Source organism: Leptinotarsa decemlineata, unplaced genomic scaffold (genome assembly GCF_025532065.1).
Source record: "Leptinotarsa decemlineata unplaced genomic scaffold, Ldec_3_MD MMD2_tig00078422_RagTag_RagTag, whole genome shotgun sequence".
NCBI classification, from domain to species: domain Eukaryota; kingdom Metazoa; phylum Arthropoda; class Insecta; order Coleoptera; family Chrysomelidae; genus Leptinotarsa; species Leptinotarsa decemlineata.
The window spans coordinates 6,551,178-6,567,393 of record NW_027412747.1 but is presented as its reverse complement, the minus strand read 5'-3'; the positions used below and the strand labels follow the sequence as shown (position 1 = coordinate 6,567,393).

Genomic DNA, 16,216 nt, shown 5'->3' with positions numbered 1-16,216 from the left:
CTCTCTTCTGTAGATACTCCTACGGGAGGTGTTCAAGTGACTTAGCACCTTTGATTCCACCAAGAGCGGTTCATATCAGAAATACGCGACATACTGCGGCTGCTCATCATTTTGAAGTCCAACTCAGTACACCTCGAACTTCACTGCTCAAGAAATTTTCCATTTAGAGAACTACGTATTTGTGGAATAAACTTCCTGAGAACGTTCTTCCAAATATATTTAACCACTAACGATTCAAATCTAACCTGGATCGCTACTTCCTCACAGGCACCGCTCTTAGAGCGCCTTGAGGAGCGTATGTTTTGTTCTTAAAAACACTTATGGTACATATTTGAAACTACTCTTCATAAACGCGGAGGAGGTGTGTGTGAGTGCACTTTGGAAAGAAATACTTTTCATTGAACTTTTTTGGATCCTTCCATCTTCCACAATCTGATAAATATAAAGAATTCAATAGAGAATTTCATACAGGTTTAAGAAGGGCAAGCATTTCAGTTCACCCTGATAGTAACTCCGTGAATTTAAAGTATTTTTCACAAATAAAAATATTCTATTCATCAGTAATTCGTATTCAATAAATTTGACTATGAAAAAAGGCTAAGAAATTTTTTGAGATTTGTTCTGTGTCAGAAAATTTCATCACGAAAGAACTATCACTTCCTGTCAAAAAAGCATTTCTAATTTCTGAAATATTTTTTCAGATTCTTCGAAGGGTGCTCTAGAATATCATCTGAACGAAAAATTTTACAATGACGAAAATCGACGTAGACGAAATCGTTCAGGACCACAGATATCTCCCAGGATGGTCCGAAACCAACAGAACTGGTGGAGTACACCATCATCTGCCGATAAATATGCAGTTCAATGATGGACACAGACTCTCAATTACTGTATATAGTATTTTGATGGTGTTTTCAGCCATCGCTAATATAACTGTGCTAGTGTTGATTGTGAAAAGACGCAGGAAGAATCCATCCAGGATAAATGTGATGCTGACCCATCTGTCGATAGCTGATTTGTTGGTGAGTGAGAGTATTGTTTTCATACATCATATAAAGTTGTAATTTGGTCTCTAGATGTAAAAACAATAACATTTATAACACTTCAATCCTTCATTGTAACTCTGGAAATGAAAATATGAAAACCGTTTGTGAAACGAAAATGAAGTGAAACAGATAATCTGAAGGAATAATCATAACAATGAAAATTCGCCCGATCAGACTCAAAAGGCATATTATGGCTATGAATGGCATATTCAAAGATAACTTGGATAAGGTACATTTTGAAAGTGAAGTTGAAAAAAAAATTACAGGATTTCGCGATATTTTCAACGTTGCTTTTACTACTCAACGTACATGCGCCGTTAAAAAAGTATGAATCAGTTAACTAGATGCTTTTTGGCTAACTGATAACATTAATATGATGATGAAATCTATATCTGAAGCTTTCTTTTTGCAATATGAACACACTCTGCAAAAAATCATTATTTGTGATCTGGAAGGTGATGGAATGAAGTATCAATATTGAAGTTGTTGGAAATCTTGATGATATAACGTGAGTTATCGCCAATATCATTCAGATATCAAAGATCAAGATACTGATTTGTTTAGTTACCAGGGTCTTTTCAGGAAAAAAATTGCCGAAGGATAGTCACCAGGATTGTTTCAGATATTATCCAGATATCTTTCGGGGGAGGCTTTGAGTATGTATGTCACAGGATAACCATCAGGATTGTTCCAGTTACTATTCACATTTCTTTCAAGTTAGACTTCCAGTGTGAATGTCAATGAACATGAGGGTACACTCATCTCAATACAATTTTGTGAAGTCATCAGAAGTTTGGACCCATTTCCTTCATTTGCATGAGTCCAAATCATTAGAGATTTGGAATTGAGTCAGTTGTCTGAGCGACCGACAAAATGGGCTTGGCTTTCAATACTTTACTGCACAACTAAATATACTCAAGATCAAACCGTTTCGCTTCCAAACATACATGTTCGCATTGGCGTGAAGTTATCCACAGACTTCTGGCCACACATACTGACGTAGAGGAAAATAAAAATCTGTGGTTGGGATACGAAATTCTTAGCACCCGTACTATTATCTGTGGCTGGAAATAACTATTCACTATAGGTTGAACGTGAAATTATTAGGACTATTCGGTGTAAAACTTTTTTATAAAATATTGAGTAGATTGACGCGTTGATAATCGTTTTCTCATCAACAATACAAATTTAGGGAAAAATAAAATTGGAAATATTAGACTTACTTTCCAATACCCCATATAAAAATGATATCCGATGATGTGCGTCTACAAAATCACACAACTTCCATAGTTTCTTGAGTAGATTAACTTGGTGATGACAGTTTTCTTGTCATCTGAACAGATTTCAAAAAAGAAATTGTTGAAACAATCAGAATAATTTTTTGGGATTCCTTGTATTCATGAAAATCACACAACTTCTATAGAATCTTGGGTATATCAATATAGTGACAGCAATTTTCTTGTCACCCATACAGATTTCGAGAGAAAAATTGATGCAACACTTTTTAAAACACCTTGTAGAATTGTAACCAGAAGATGTGCGTTCATGAAAATTACAGAACTGTTATAGAATTTTGGGTAGATTGATATAGTGAAAACCGTTTCCTTGTCACCCATACAGATTTCGAGAGGAAAATTGTTGCAACAATCAGACTCACTTTTTAAAACACCTTGTAGAATTGGAACCAGAAGATGTATGTTCATGAAAATTACACAACTGTTAAAGAATCTTGGATATCTTAATACTGTGAAAACCGTTTTCTTATCACCCATACAGATTTCGAGAGAAAAATTGTTGCAACAATCAGACTCACTTTTTGAAACACCTTGTAGAATTGTAACCAGAAGATGTGCGTTCATGAAAATTACAGAAATGTTATAGAATTTTGGGTAGATTGATATAGTGGAAACCGTTTCCGTGTCACCCATACAGATTTCGAGAGAAAAATTGTTGCAACAATCAGACTCACTTTTTAAAACACCTTGTAGAATTGTAACCAGAAGATGTGCGTTCATTAAAATTATACAACTGTTATAGAATTTTCGATAGATTGATATAACGGAAACCGTTTCCGTGTCACCCATACAGATTTCGAGAGAAAAATTGTTGCCACAATCAGACTCACTTTTTAAAACACCTTGTAGAATTGGAACCAGAAGATGTGCGTTCATGAAAATTACACAACTGTTATAGAATCTTGAGTAGATCAATATAGTGGAAACTTTTTTCTTGTCACCCATACAGATTTCGAAAGAAAAATTGTTGCAACAATCAGACTCACTTTTTAAAACACCTTGTAAAATTGGAACCAGAAGATGTGCGTTCATGAAAATTACATAACTGTTATAGAATATTAAATAGATCAATATAGTGAAAACTTTTTCCTTGTCACCCATACAGATTTCGAGAGAAAAATTGTTGCAACAATCAGACTCACTTTTTAAAACACCTTGTAGAATTGGAACCAGAAGATGTGCGTTCATGAAAATTACATAACTGTTATAGAATATTGAATAGATTAATATAGTGAAAACTTTTTCCTTGTCACCCATACAGATTTCGAGAGAAAAATTGTTGCAACAATCAGACTCACTTTTTAAAACACCTTGTAGAATTGGAACCAGAAGATGTGCGTTCATGAAAATTACATAACTGTTATAGAATATTGAATAGATCAATATAGTGAAAATCGTTTCCTTGTCACCCATACAGATTTTGAGAGAAAAATTATTGCAACAATCAGTCTCATTTTTTAAAACACTTTGTAGAATTGGAACCAGAAGATTTGCGTTCATGAGAATCACACAACTGTTATAGAATTTTGGGTAGATTGGTAAAGTGAAAACCGTTTTCTTGTCACCCATACAGATTTCGAGAAAAAAATTTTTGCAACAATCAGACTCCCTTTTTAAACACCGTGTAGAATCGAAACCAGATGATGTGTGTGCATAAAAATCGCACAACTCTTATGGGATCTTAGGTAGATTGATGTAGTGATAACAATTTTTATGTCAACCGAACAGATTTCGAAAACAAAAATGTTGAAACAATCAGACTCATTTTTTAAAACACCGTGTAGACTTGGAAAAATATGTTATGTGTTCATGAAAATCACACAACTCTTATAGAGTCTTGGTTAGATCGATATAGTGAAAACCGTTTTCTTGTCACCCATACAGATTTACAGACTCAAAATATGAGTCTGATGCAACAATTTTTTTATCGAAATCTGTATGGGTGACAAGAAAACAGTTTTCACTCTATCAATCTACCTAAGATTCTATAACAGTTGCGTAATTTTCATGAACGCACATCTTCTGGTTCCAGTTCTACAAGGTGTTTTAAAAAATGAGTCTGATTGTTGCAACAATTTTTCTCTCAAAATCTGTATGGGTGACAAGAAAACGGTTTTCACTTTATTGATCTATTTAAGATTCTATAACAGTTGTGTAATTTTCATGAACGCACATCTCCTGGTTCCAATTCTACAAGGTGTTTTAAAAAGTGAGTCTGATTGTTGCAATAATTTTTTTCTCGAAATCTGTATGGGTGACAAGAAAACAGTTTTCACTTTATCGATCTACCCAAGATTCTATAAGAGTTGTATGATTTTCATGAATACAAGGAATCTCAAAAATGAGTCTGATTGTTTCAACAATTTCTTTTTCGAAATCTGTTTAGATGACAAGAAAACTGTCATCACCAAGTTAATATTCTCAAGAAACTATAGAAGTTGTGTGATTTTGATGGACGCACATCATCTGATATCATTTCTATATGGGTTATTGGAAAGTAAGTCTAATATTTACAATTTAATTATTCCCTAAATCTATATTGTTGATGAGAAAACGATTATCGACGCGTCAATCTAGTCAAGATTCTATAAAAAAGTTAAACACCAAATAGTCTCAATGATTCCACGTTCAACCTATAGTGAATAGGTATTTCCAGCCACAGATATTAGTACGGGTGCTAATAATTTCGTATCCCAACCACAGATTTTTATTTTCCTCTACATCAGCATGTGTGGCCAGAAATCTGTGGATAACTTCACGCCAATCATGTTCGCTACATTTTGTCAAGTACCCTACGATATAGAGATTTTTGAATAATTATGCTATTGTGTGTTTCTGGAGTGTCTAAGCTTTGAATAAATGCCATTTCCTGTAAACGTTAAGAAGTACCCACTTTGATCTAGGCCTCTTCTTCTATCTAATAGATCCGATTACATCAATTTTCATGCAATTACCAGAACTTCCAATGTGTACGTTTTCTATATTGATATTCTGATATCTTTATTGCTTAGAATTTGATTTCGGGAGTTTTTCCTCAGAATGTGTTTCATCTTGAGTAGCTTCTTGATGGCATATAGAAAATTATTTGTTCATTGCTATTGTTTTTTTTTTCCAGTTTCAAACTTGAATAACTACTGTTTTTGAGCGACTTGAATTCAAAAAAACTCACTTTGTCAATGTTACCTAATACGAAATCAAGAGCTTGTGTAGACGTTTCATAATGCGGAACATATATTTTTAAAACAGTCAGCTATAATAACGATTCATTTTAGAAACCTATTGTACTTCTCATTAGAATATCTTTGGTAACATTGTATGACGAAAGCATGTATACAAATATAAATGAACATAAATGAATACATAAATTCAAATAAGATGAAAGGACGAAGTGTCACTGAAGGGTGTTTTTCAACTCAACCATGGTGAATACGATACTATAAAGGATAACCACAGTGCAAATGAACGAGCACAGAATACTGAATAGTATGGTTCACTACTTATTATTCATGATGAAATAATAATTAGGACCCTAGCTTTTTTTTAAATGATGCTTTAATATCTGAAATGATAATTTATTCGAAAGTTAATTATAAAACTTATACATGAAAGAACGTTGAGATGTGGAGGTTTCATGTTTGAGCATTGCCAATCGACCTGAGTTATATACGGATTTTAAACTCACTAAAATTACCTATTTTGATAAGTTCATCATATAAATACAGTTGTGTTGTGTCTTCCAATATTTCATGAGTCAAGTACAACATATTTGATTTCTGCGTATCTGCTAGTTTCAATTTACCCGACTGACGATATGTGTGGCTGATAAGCTCATAGTTTCGTATTCCAAAAGAAAGTGTAAACCAGGATTATTGATTTTTTCGCAGACAGTTAATTTATCTGGTTATGGTTACTATCGACTGTTGAAAGAGCTGGCCCATTTACGCAATAACATAATGTCAGTTTCGATGAAATCAGTGATTCACAAACACCCAGTTTCAGATCAGAACTCATAAAATGTCTATTTAGATACAATTGCTTCAATATATTATAAGAGCTACGAACAAGTTGGTTAATATATTTGTGAACCTCAAATCAATGTCTCACAAAAGTACTAGATTTTTTGTTTCATTCACCACCGGAATTTTCAGTCTGTCTTCCAAAACTATATCAATTGACGAACTGGCTGGCTCATTTTCCAATTTTAATCCGCAAAACAACACACTGGACTTGCATTTGACTAATGATTATGTATCGCAGATATATTCACCAATAGCTCTATCGAACTTTACTCCATTGAAAAAAAAAATATTTCGATATCATCCGCTTAATGATGAACGTGACAGTTTCTGATGCATGAATTGAATTCAGAGATAATAATAATGATGAAAGGTCATCATTCACCATAAAAATTTCAATTGAAATATGAGGAATTAAACTTACTATGTTCTTTGACACTTTTAATTGTAACTGCAGTTTCATCTACAGTTACTGCAGTTTCATCCTATATGGATATTTCCAAACTAATAATTATACAATTATTATTGGATCAGTTTGAAAATGTCCATATAGGACGAACCTGCACTAAGGGTACAAATAGAAGTGGTAGAAACATAGAAAGTTTCATTGAAGGCGACAGGTTTGTGTTTGGGGATTAATAAAACTGAACTATTCCGTGTGGAAAACCTATTAATTGTTGAGAAAGTTTCAAGCTTCTTGAGTAGTGAATGACTCCTTGTTTCATTTCTTTCGATTAACATTTCATCAAAAAAACTGAGCTGTAGTCGAATCCAGAGAATCTTAATTCATTGAGAAGAACGTCATGATCCACAGTATCAAATGCGTCATCATCCGAAGACTATTATGGATACCAACAATCAAACGTCGTGTAGTGTCATGACTTGATATCTTTCAAATTTATTATTTTTTATTGTTCAATTTTCAAGACCTGACCCGATATGACCTAACATATCCTGACCTGACCTGACCTGACCTGACCTGACCTAACCTAACCTAACCTAACTTAACCCGACCTAGGTCGGGTCGGGTTGAGTTCGGTTAAGTTAACCTAACCTAACCTGACCTGACCTAACCCAACCTAACCTGACCTGTTCTATATTTGAATAGAATGGGAAACTCAGTAGTTACAGAACAAAAACAGAGCCAACAAAACGCAAGTAAGCAATGTTAATATTTGGATCATAAAAAATCGGCTTTCGACACAATTCGATACAGAGAATGAAAATACGTTAAAAATGGAAATGTTTGAAAAAACTGATGAATATATGCAGAACAACGTTATTCCGGAATTGACGTCCCATTATGGAACAAATAGCAATGCTTTGGTGAATGAATGAGTAAAAAAGAGAAAATTCATCTGAAGACATCTGTTGAATTTACATGACCTAACATGACCTAACCTGACCTGACCTAACATAACCTGATCTGTTCTACATTTGAATAGAATGGGAAACTCAGTAGTCAGTAGTTCCAGATAAAAAACGAGCCAACAAAACGCAAGTGAGCAATGCTAATATTTGGATCATAAAAAAAGCCGCCTTTGACATAGTTCTATATTTGACAACATTGCAAAAAGCAAAATATTGGTTTATTTACGTTCAAGATTGAATAGAGTTGTTTTCTGGCGTTTAATCTCATTCGAGCGTGTACTAAAAAACGATTCGTAGTGACGTCATTGATAATAAGATTCTCTTGAATAGAATGATTCAATTTGTGTCAGATGAGGAAATCAATTATAAAAACAAACCTCAATTAGAATCGGATTTGTGCAAGTATTAATTTCCCAGCTTCATTTTGTAAATCCTCACTACGTATTTGGTGCAGAAGTTTTCAGCATTTTATAAACTATGACCATCAAAATGAAGCAAAATCTGACAACTGACGTAACGTAACGTCAAATTCCGATTCAGAATCAACCTCATCAAAATCAACCTCAATCATCATGAATACGTTTCTCCAAGCACTTGTATGACAAATATTTATTTTGGAAGAAATTTGACGTGTAGATTTCCCCGTCTTCATGTTTATCTGCAAATTATTATTTTTTATTGAAAAGAACACGATGTCTAACTTACCTCATACATACCTCATTTATCAAATTTTATTTAGTTTTCTGGTTTATTCTATCTCCGCATTTTTTTATTGGCTTTTCAAACGAACACTCAGTGAAACGAAACGAAAATGGTATTCAATAAATATACAGACATATTTATGGAACTTTGAAATTAGGTTTGAAATTGCTGCAAATGAACTAGGATACCCAACCTGCAAAGACAGTATTCTACTCCTTGATAGAGTCACATTTGCGATACTGTTTGCCATTCTTGGAGGTGTGCAGTAGTAATGTTATTCAAAGTGTTTTTATTTTACAAAAAAAACCCTGAGATATCTCTATAAACTGAAATATCGCGATTCGTGCAGATTTCACCCATCTCAAACCATTACTATCTTCCACTCTGGTTAAGGATTCAATTATATATAATGGCTGCAAAATGTACAATCACCTTCCAAATAGTATTGAAGATATACCTTCCAACGCCAGCTTTAGAAAAGCAGTAAAAAGCGTTCTTTCCGATAGAACCTATTATAGTTTGAAAGAATATTATGTGGATAGAATAGAATGACTAGTTGATCAAAACTATACACTTTGGTATAATATACCTTCTATTGTTTGTCATATTTTCAATTTGAAATAAGTGACTGGTTGTTTCATTTATTTCAATTGTTTATAGTAGTGACTATTTTTATACATTTATGAAATGTTATTTATTTAATTACATTTATATTTATATATACATGCTTTGTCAACAAGATGTTATTCTTTGATATTAAAGCATATTTTGATTGATTGATTGATTCTAGTGAATGGACGGAGGTGTTAATTATGAACGGGTGGCCTAGTAATAAAAAAGGTAGTTTACTTAATTGATCTCAAATGCTTCTAAAGAATTGAGTTTCAAGTCTTTTTCCTAAACATGAAATTTCAAATTTTGGATCAAACGTATGGTTTTCTTCTATAAGGTGATTCGCATAATTTGAATCTCTCTTGTGGTTATTAAAGCTTCTTTCATGTTCAAAAATGCGGAAATTTCTAAATGTTCTACCAGCATATATTTTAGGACAATCTTCACATTTTGATTTGTAAACCTACGATTTTTCTTGTTTTCAATGAGTTCGCTCAAATTATTGCTTGTTTTATAGAAAGTTGTAAAACTATGTTGTGTTAAGGATGATTTAATTTTGTTACTAGATTTGCCTGAAGAGGTTGATGCAAAGTACTTAATTGGTTCTTGTTTTTGGATGGGGTAGACTTCTCTGATAGCAATAGAGTATTCTTTTTTTAACTTGAGCTTGGGTCATAGCCATTGTTATATACCTACTGCATGTTTTATAATATTGAGAACACCACACAAAGCATATTGAAATTCACGACTAAAAACTCATTTCAGCTAGTTAACAAAAAAATATGACGAACTCTCAAACAAAATTTATTTAATTTTACGTTGAAATATTTTCCAAGTGTAACCCCAGAAGAAACATTTATACTTATAGACAAACTGTTAATACGACATAAAGTCAACCCAGTAATCCATACAGAAATAATCTCGTTACTAGAAATTTATATCAAGCAGAGTTATTCTACATTAAATAACATCATTTACAGTAATGTAAACGGCCTCATCATAGGAAAGTATTTGATCCCCCTACTAGCTGAAATTTCAATCAACAATTCAGAAAATATCATCAATGTACACCTCCTCAGCGAAAATATTCTTGATTGATATTGATATGTAGATGACATTTGAGTTTGAAACACAGAATCACAAAGAAAACTTACTAATCTCGAGAATTGAATCAATACTCTACACCACAATATCATATTCACATCAGAAATGAAAGAAAACAAGTCAATAAACTTTTCAGACCTCACTATAACAAGGACAGATAATAGACATAGCTTTTCCATCTATCATAAACCATGACACACGGATATAACCATTCTTAAGTATATAAGTTATAGCATATATTATAATATAGCAGCATATAACAGCATGATACAAAGACTACTAAATATCTCTATTTCAGGCTCCAACTTCAAAAAAAACTCAAAATTATAAAACAAACAGCATAAAACAATAGCTGTGACAAACTCAATAGATCAAATCATTTAAAAGAAAGAATACTCTATTGCTATCAGATAAGTCTACTCCATCCAAAAATAGGAAACAATTAAATATTGCTCATCAACATATTCAGGTAGATCTAATGACAAAATAGAATATTTTTCAACACAACATAGTTTTACAACTTCCTGTAATAAAAACCATACTTTTAGCAAATTCATTACAACAGTCAAAATGAAACCGCATAATCACAAAAATCTGGGGTTTACAATTTGAAATGTTGAGATTGCCCTTAAATATTAGTCGGTAAACTTTTAGAAATTTCAAAATCCGCATTCTTGAACATAAAAGAAGCTTTGATAACCACAAGAGTGATTGAAAAATATTCAAATCATTTATAATGGAAAGCAGACTTTTGATTTAAATTGAGATCAACAAAAGAAAATAATCTAATAATTCACTGAATGACCAGATGTTAACCTTTCACCACTCCGTTGCGCGGCTTCTTCAACCTTCTTGGGATTCCCTCCGTGGAGGTGCACAAGTGAGGGAGCTTTCCTGTAGGAGTAGCCGGCTCCTTGCCTTTATTCAAGGCGGAGCTCTTGGCGTGCGCCGCAGGAAGTGTCTTTGCTTTTTGAGGGGATCTGCTATGTCCAGCCTCATTCCAAGTGGTAGATTGGGAGGGACATTTCTGTTCATCCTCAGCCACCGCCTTAGATTGAGGTGAACACTACTGTCCAGCTTCGGGATTGGTTTTTGTTTTTGTTGTTTCTGTTGTTTCATTCATGTGTGTTTCCACGAGTAGCAAGGGAAGAGCTGGTCACTTCTGGCAGAGCCCCGCATTACCAGAGGTAGGCTGATTACAATTAGGTTTCGCCCAGGTCCCCAAGGGGATCGTTCGTGACCGCATTTAACTGTCGGCACGATTCCTTACACCTTAGCTTGGGTAGGTTGGTCCACGGTGGCATGTTTCACAAAGGCTTCTAGGCTTCATACTTATTTCTGCCAATGACCAGGAGTCCGGTGATCCCATCCGTAAGGCTACATTGGCTTCCCGGACAGAGCCCCCAGTCCCCTGACCGTTCCCCTTTCCACCACCTGGGGACGCGCCCAATAGGTAGGTCACCCCACGGGACACCTTCTTCTATTTTCTAATTTCAAACTACAATGAATATGTCTGTACATTTACTGAATACCATTTTTTTTTGAAAAACCCAAAGGAATAATGAAATGCGTCACATATTACAAGCGGTAATGAATTGTGGATATTTAAAAAACAAATGTTTTTCATTTAATCATTGTAATTATGGATATATCCATCAGATATCGGTCAAATCAATTAAGAAATGATGTGTTATTTGAATCCATTATACTAGAAATATTTCAATCATTACGCTGATATGTTTCAACAACAACGAACAACACAGTTCATTACAGTAAATAGAGGGAATACAAATATTATACTGAATTAAGGAGGTATTCTTCACCAGGAATCATCAAAATATCATATCAAATAATCACGGGCATAATTGAGTTAGATACTTTATCGTTACAAAATTTTAATAACTTTGCGGTATTCATTTCTGGAATACTCTGTGACTTCCATTTGATTTTCGGACGTATAATAGATATGTCTTCAGGATCTTCAGGAGCCATTGACATGGCAAAACTGAAATCGTTTTTTGCCAAAATGTTTCCGAACAGAAGCTAAAAACATCAGAGCTATACATCACCCTCGGTGAATCTATAGAATTCAATTAACAGATACCCATTATTTGAAACATCACCTAATGGACTGTTTTATGGGGGTTGAATTCGGCGGTATTTACATACGAATATTCGGTTACCTAGATGAACTCACTGATTACAACTCAAATAATTACTTTCTACGTTCAATTTGAATCTGCTTGGACGGGTGATGATAGATAATCAGTAGTATCATTACTTGTCTGGAGAGGTAAACAATTCCCCAAATTTGAAAGTGACCTCACAAATGCAATAATAATGTCATGCCAAAAGTTGAAGAGCTGTTGAATATTTCCATATTTTGTTCAGTAGAAGTATTCCTAGTAAAAGTATTACTGGATTTCCATCAAGAATCGGCCCATTCCACCACTCATCCTCTCATCTCCCTAATTTCGAAATCATGTCAGCTCACCGCACTGAGGCACACCATTTTCGGATCCATAGATCATTTACCAGCGCAACATTCAGTAATAAGAATAATGATAATAATCGACACAACGCAGCTTTACGAATGCTATTTCAACATCTGTGCCACGCTTAAACTATTGACGAGACACTAATCTCCTTACGTTCTGGAGAAAATAACACTCATTATGGTGAAATAGTGTCAAATTGAATGGAGATACTCATTTCCCACCCACATGTACAAGCTGATGAGTTAGGATTTCTTTTTCGAGTTCCGCAGACTTTACCTAAACTATTTGAATAGTTGTTCCAATTACAGGAGTCGTACTTCCCAATTTGAGGATTAAACAGGCTTGCTTGCTTGCTTTAAGACGACCAAAATTATCAAATAAATTCAGGAGACTGCCGTTCTCAGTTTGCTATATCTTTACAGATTACACGATTCTTGGACGTGAGCTTGTCGCTCATTTGTCCGACACAGCACAGCACGACGCTGTCCGTCGCCTGGTGGTGACGGGTAGTAGCATCGCCCACTTGTCCAGCGACAACCAGCTTACTGAAGGTGCTGTTTGTTCGATTTCAAGGGAAATAGTCAGTAGAGGGTATACGAGAGTTCTAAAGCGTATTCTCTAGGGGACGTACTTACGGTAGTGAGTGGGAAAGAGAGAAGTATGGAATGAGCATCTAGTAGATTCATTTGATAGATAAGAGCGCGGTGGAATTACAAAAATAACATGCCTGTCATACAGGGTGTCTCATCGTTTAATAAAAAACATGTACGGGGTGTCTCAAATACGTCAGCGTGAAAAATAATGATATAATAATAATAATGCACGAAAAATCGGATTGAAGAAAACATGGCCACAGGCGTTAAAGAAAAAACATGGCTGCCATACAGGGTGTTTTATCGCTTAGGAAAAAAAACATGTACAGGGTGTACGTCGGCGCAAAAAATAATGGTATAATAATAATGAATGAAAAATCGGATTGAAGAAAAAAACATGACGTCAATATGTACAGGGTGTCTCAAAATACGTCATTCAAAAGATATGACAGTTAAACGAGGCTTTATCGTTTTGCCGTGTGATTCCTCAGTGTGTACAGGGTGTCTCATCGTTTGAGAAAAAAACATAAACAGGGTGACTCAAATACGTCAGCGTGGAAAATAATGATATAATAATGATAATGAATGAAAACTCGGATTGAAGAAAATAACATGACGTCAATGTGTACAGAGTGTCTCAAAATGGGTCATTAAAACATGGCAGTTTAACGAGGCTCTATCGTTTTGGCGTGTGATTCTTCAATGTGTACAGGGTGTCTCATCGTTTGAGAAAAAAACATGTACGAGGTGTCTCAAATACGTCAGCGTGGAAAATAACGGTATAATATTATTAATGAACGAAAAATCGGATTGAAAAAAAAACATGGCTGCCATACAGAATGTTTCATCGTTTGGGGAAAAAAACATGTACAGGGGGTCTCAAAATACGTTGACGTGAAAAATAATGGTATGATAATAATAATGAATGAAAAATCGGATTGAAGAAAAAAACATTACGTCAATGTGTACAGGGTGTCTCAAATACGTCAGCGTGGAGAATAACGGTATAATATTAATAATGAACGAAAAATCGGATGAAAGAAAAAACATGACTACCATACAGGGTGTCTCATCGTTTAGAAAAAAACATGCACAGGGTGTTTCAAATACGTCAGCGTGGAAAATAATGATATAATGATAATAATGAATGGAAAATTGGATTGAAGAAAAAAAACATGACGTCAATGTGTACAGGGTGTGTCAAAATGCGTCATTGAAAAACATGACATTTTAACGGGGCTCTATCGTTTTGACGTGCGATTTTTCAATGCATGTACAGGATGTTTCATTGTTTAAAAAAACATGACGTCAATGTGTACAGGATGTCCCAAAATGCGTCATTGAAAAACATGACAATTCAACGGGGCTCTATGACTTTAACGTGGGATAATTAAAAGTGTACAGGGTGTCCCAAAATACCTCATAAGGAACATGACGGTTCAACGGGGTTCTATCGTTTTGACGTGCGATTCTTCAATATGTACATGATGTCTCATTCAAGGAAAAGCATGACAATTCAACAAGGCTCTATCGTTTCAGCATGCGATTCTTCAATGTGTACAGAATGTCCCCAAAATACGTCATTTGAAAAACAGGACAGTTTAACGGGGCTCTATCGTTTTGACGTGCCATTCTTCAATATGTACAGGATGTCTCATTCAAGAAAAAACATGATAGTTCAAAGGGGTCTATCGTTTTAGCATGCGATTCTTCAATGCGCTCCTTAAATGCCCCAAAATGTGTCATTTAAGGAGCAGGATAGTTCAACAGGGCTTTTTTGTTTTACCGTGTGATTCTTCAGTGTGTACAGTGTGTCTCTAATACGTCATTTAAGAAAACATGACAGTTCAACAGGATGTCTCAAAATACGTCATTCAATAAAAAACTTCGCTTCTGGCTCAAAATCCAATGCTTTTACTTATGGAGCTTAAGTTTAGTCATTTTCAGGCCTCGTTGCGAAACCTTGTGGAATACCCAACTCGAAGTAGATGTGACGTGCGTGAGAGTTATACGATGCAATATATATGTTTATATGAGGAAGAAGTGTATATGAAGTCAGCATGGAGTAGAGAAAAAACAAATATTGCAGTCAAAATGGCACTTAACCACATTTTCGTTAATAATAGTAGCAACGTGATGTACAGCGCGTCAAATGGATGGAGAAGAAATGCAGAATACATCGACAGGTGAAAAACAAAGATTCAGGAGGAATTAATCAGATAAAGGTAAACATAACAGAAAAATGTATATAGGATGTCGTTTGAGAAAGGAATGTGGTAACGAGGATCTAGGAGGATATATTGCGATAAAACGTTCAGTTTTGTTTCGAAAACGCATTGAAAATTTCGCAAAATTTATATGCGATAAATGAGACAGTTTCGTCATTTGAATCGCATCGAAAAAAATGCATTTTCAAAACTCTCATTTCTTCTAAAAACCCATATGATTTGCGTTGTATCGCGTCACGGAAAATGATGCAAATATGACATGAGAATCGCTTCAAAAATATGTCAGAAATTGAGCGTGATAAAACGTTCATGCATGCCGCGATTATCGCATGAAATATTTCGCGGAATTTCAATGCGTTGAAACAATCAATTCAGGCACTCCAATCGCTTCGAAAAAACGTTATATCTGCCACACATTTTCCAAGCAAAAAATTGTAAACGCATATACACAGTAACTTAATGCTTCAAAATAAGTATTAAACAAATAACGCCTGATAGAAAGATACAAAATCGTTTATGATATGAACTAGAACCGAATACGTTAATTTATGCCGCGATTATCGCATGAAAAATATCACATTTCAATGCGTTCAGGCACTCCAATCGCTTTGAAAAAACGCTATATTTGCTACATATTTTCCGAACAAAAAAATATATAAACGCGTATACAGAAAGACTTAGTGCTTTAAAAAACGTCTCGAACAAATAACGCATGACAGAAAGATCGAATATCGTTTATGATATGAACTAG

The 16,216-nt window shown here is 34.5% G+C and overlaps 1 protein-coding gene across 2 annotated transcripts in view; it reads left to right on the top strand.

The window, feature by feature from the left end:
• LOC111506332 (Adipokinetic hormone receptor) overlaps positions 1 to 16,216 on the top strand; it is a 330,108-nt gene that overhangs the window by 133,496 nt on the left and 180,396 nt on the right. For both annotated transcript variants that reach the window (XM_074186182.1, XM_074186183.1), the window contains one exon: positions 702 to 1,022. In XM_074186182.1, coding sequence (XP_074042283.1) covers positions 750 to 1,022 — 273 coding nt within the window. In that variant the 5' untranslated portion in view covers positions 702 to 749. The remainder of the gene's footprint in view (positions 1 to 701; positions 1,023 to 16,216) is intronic.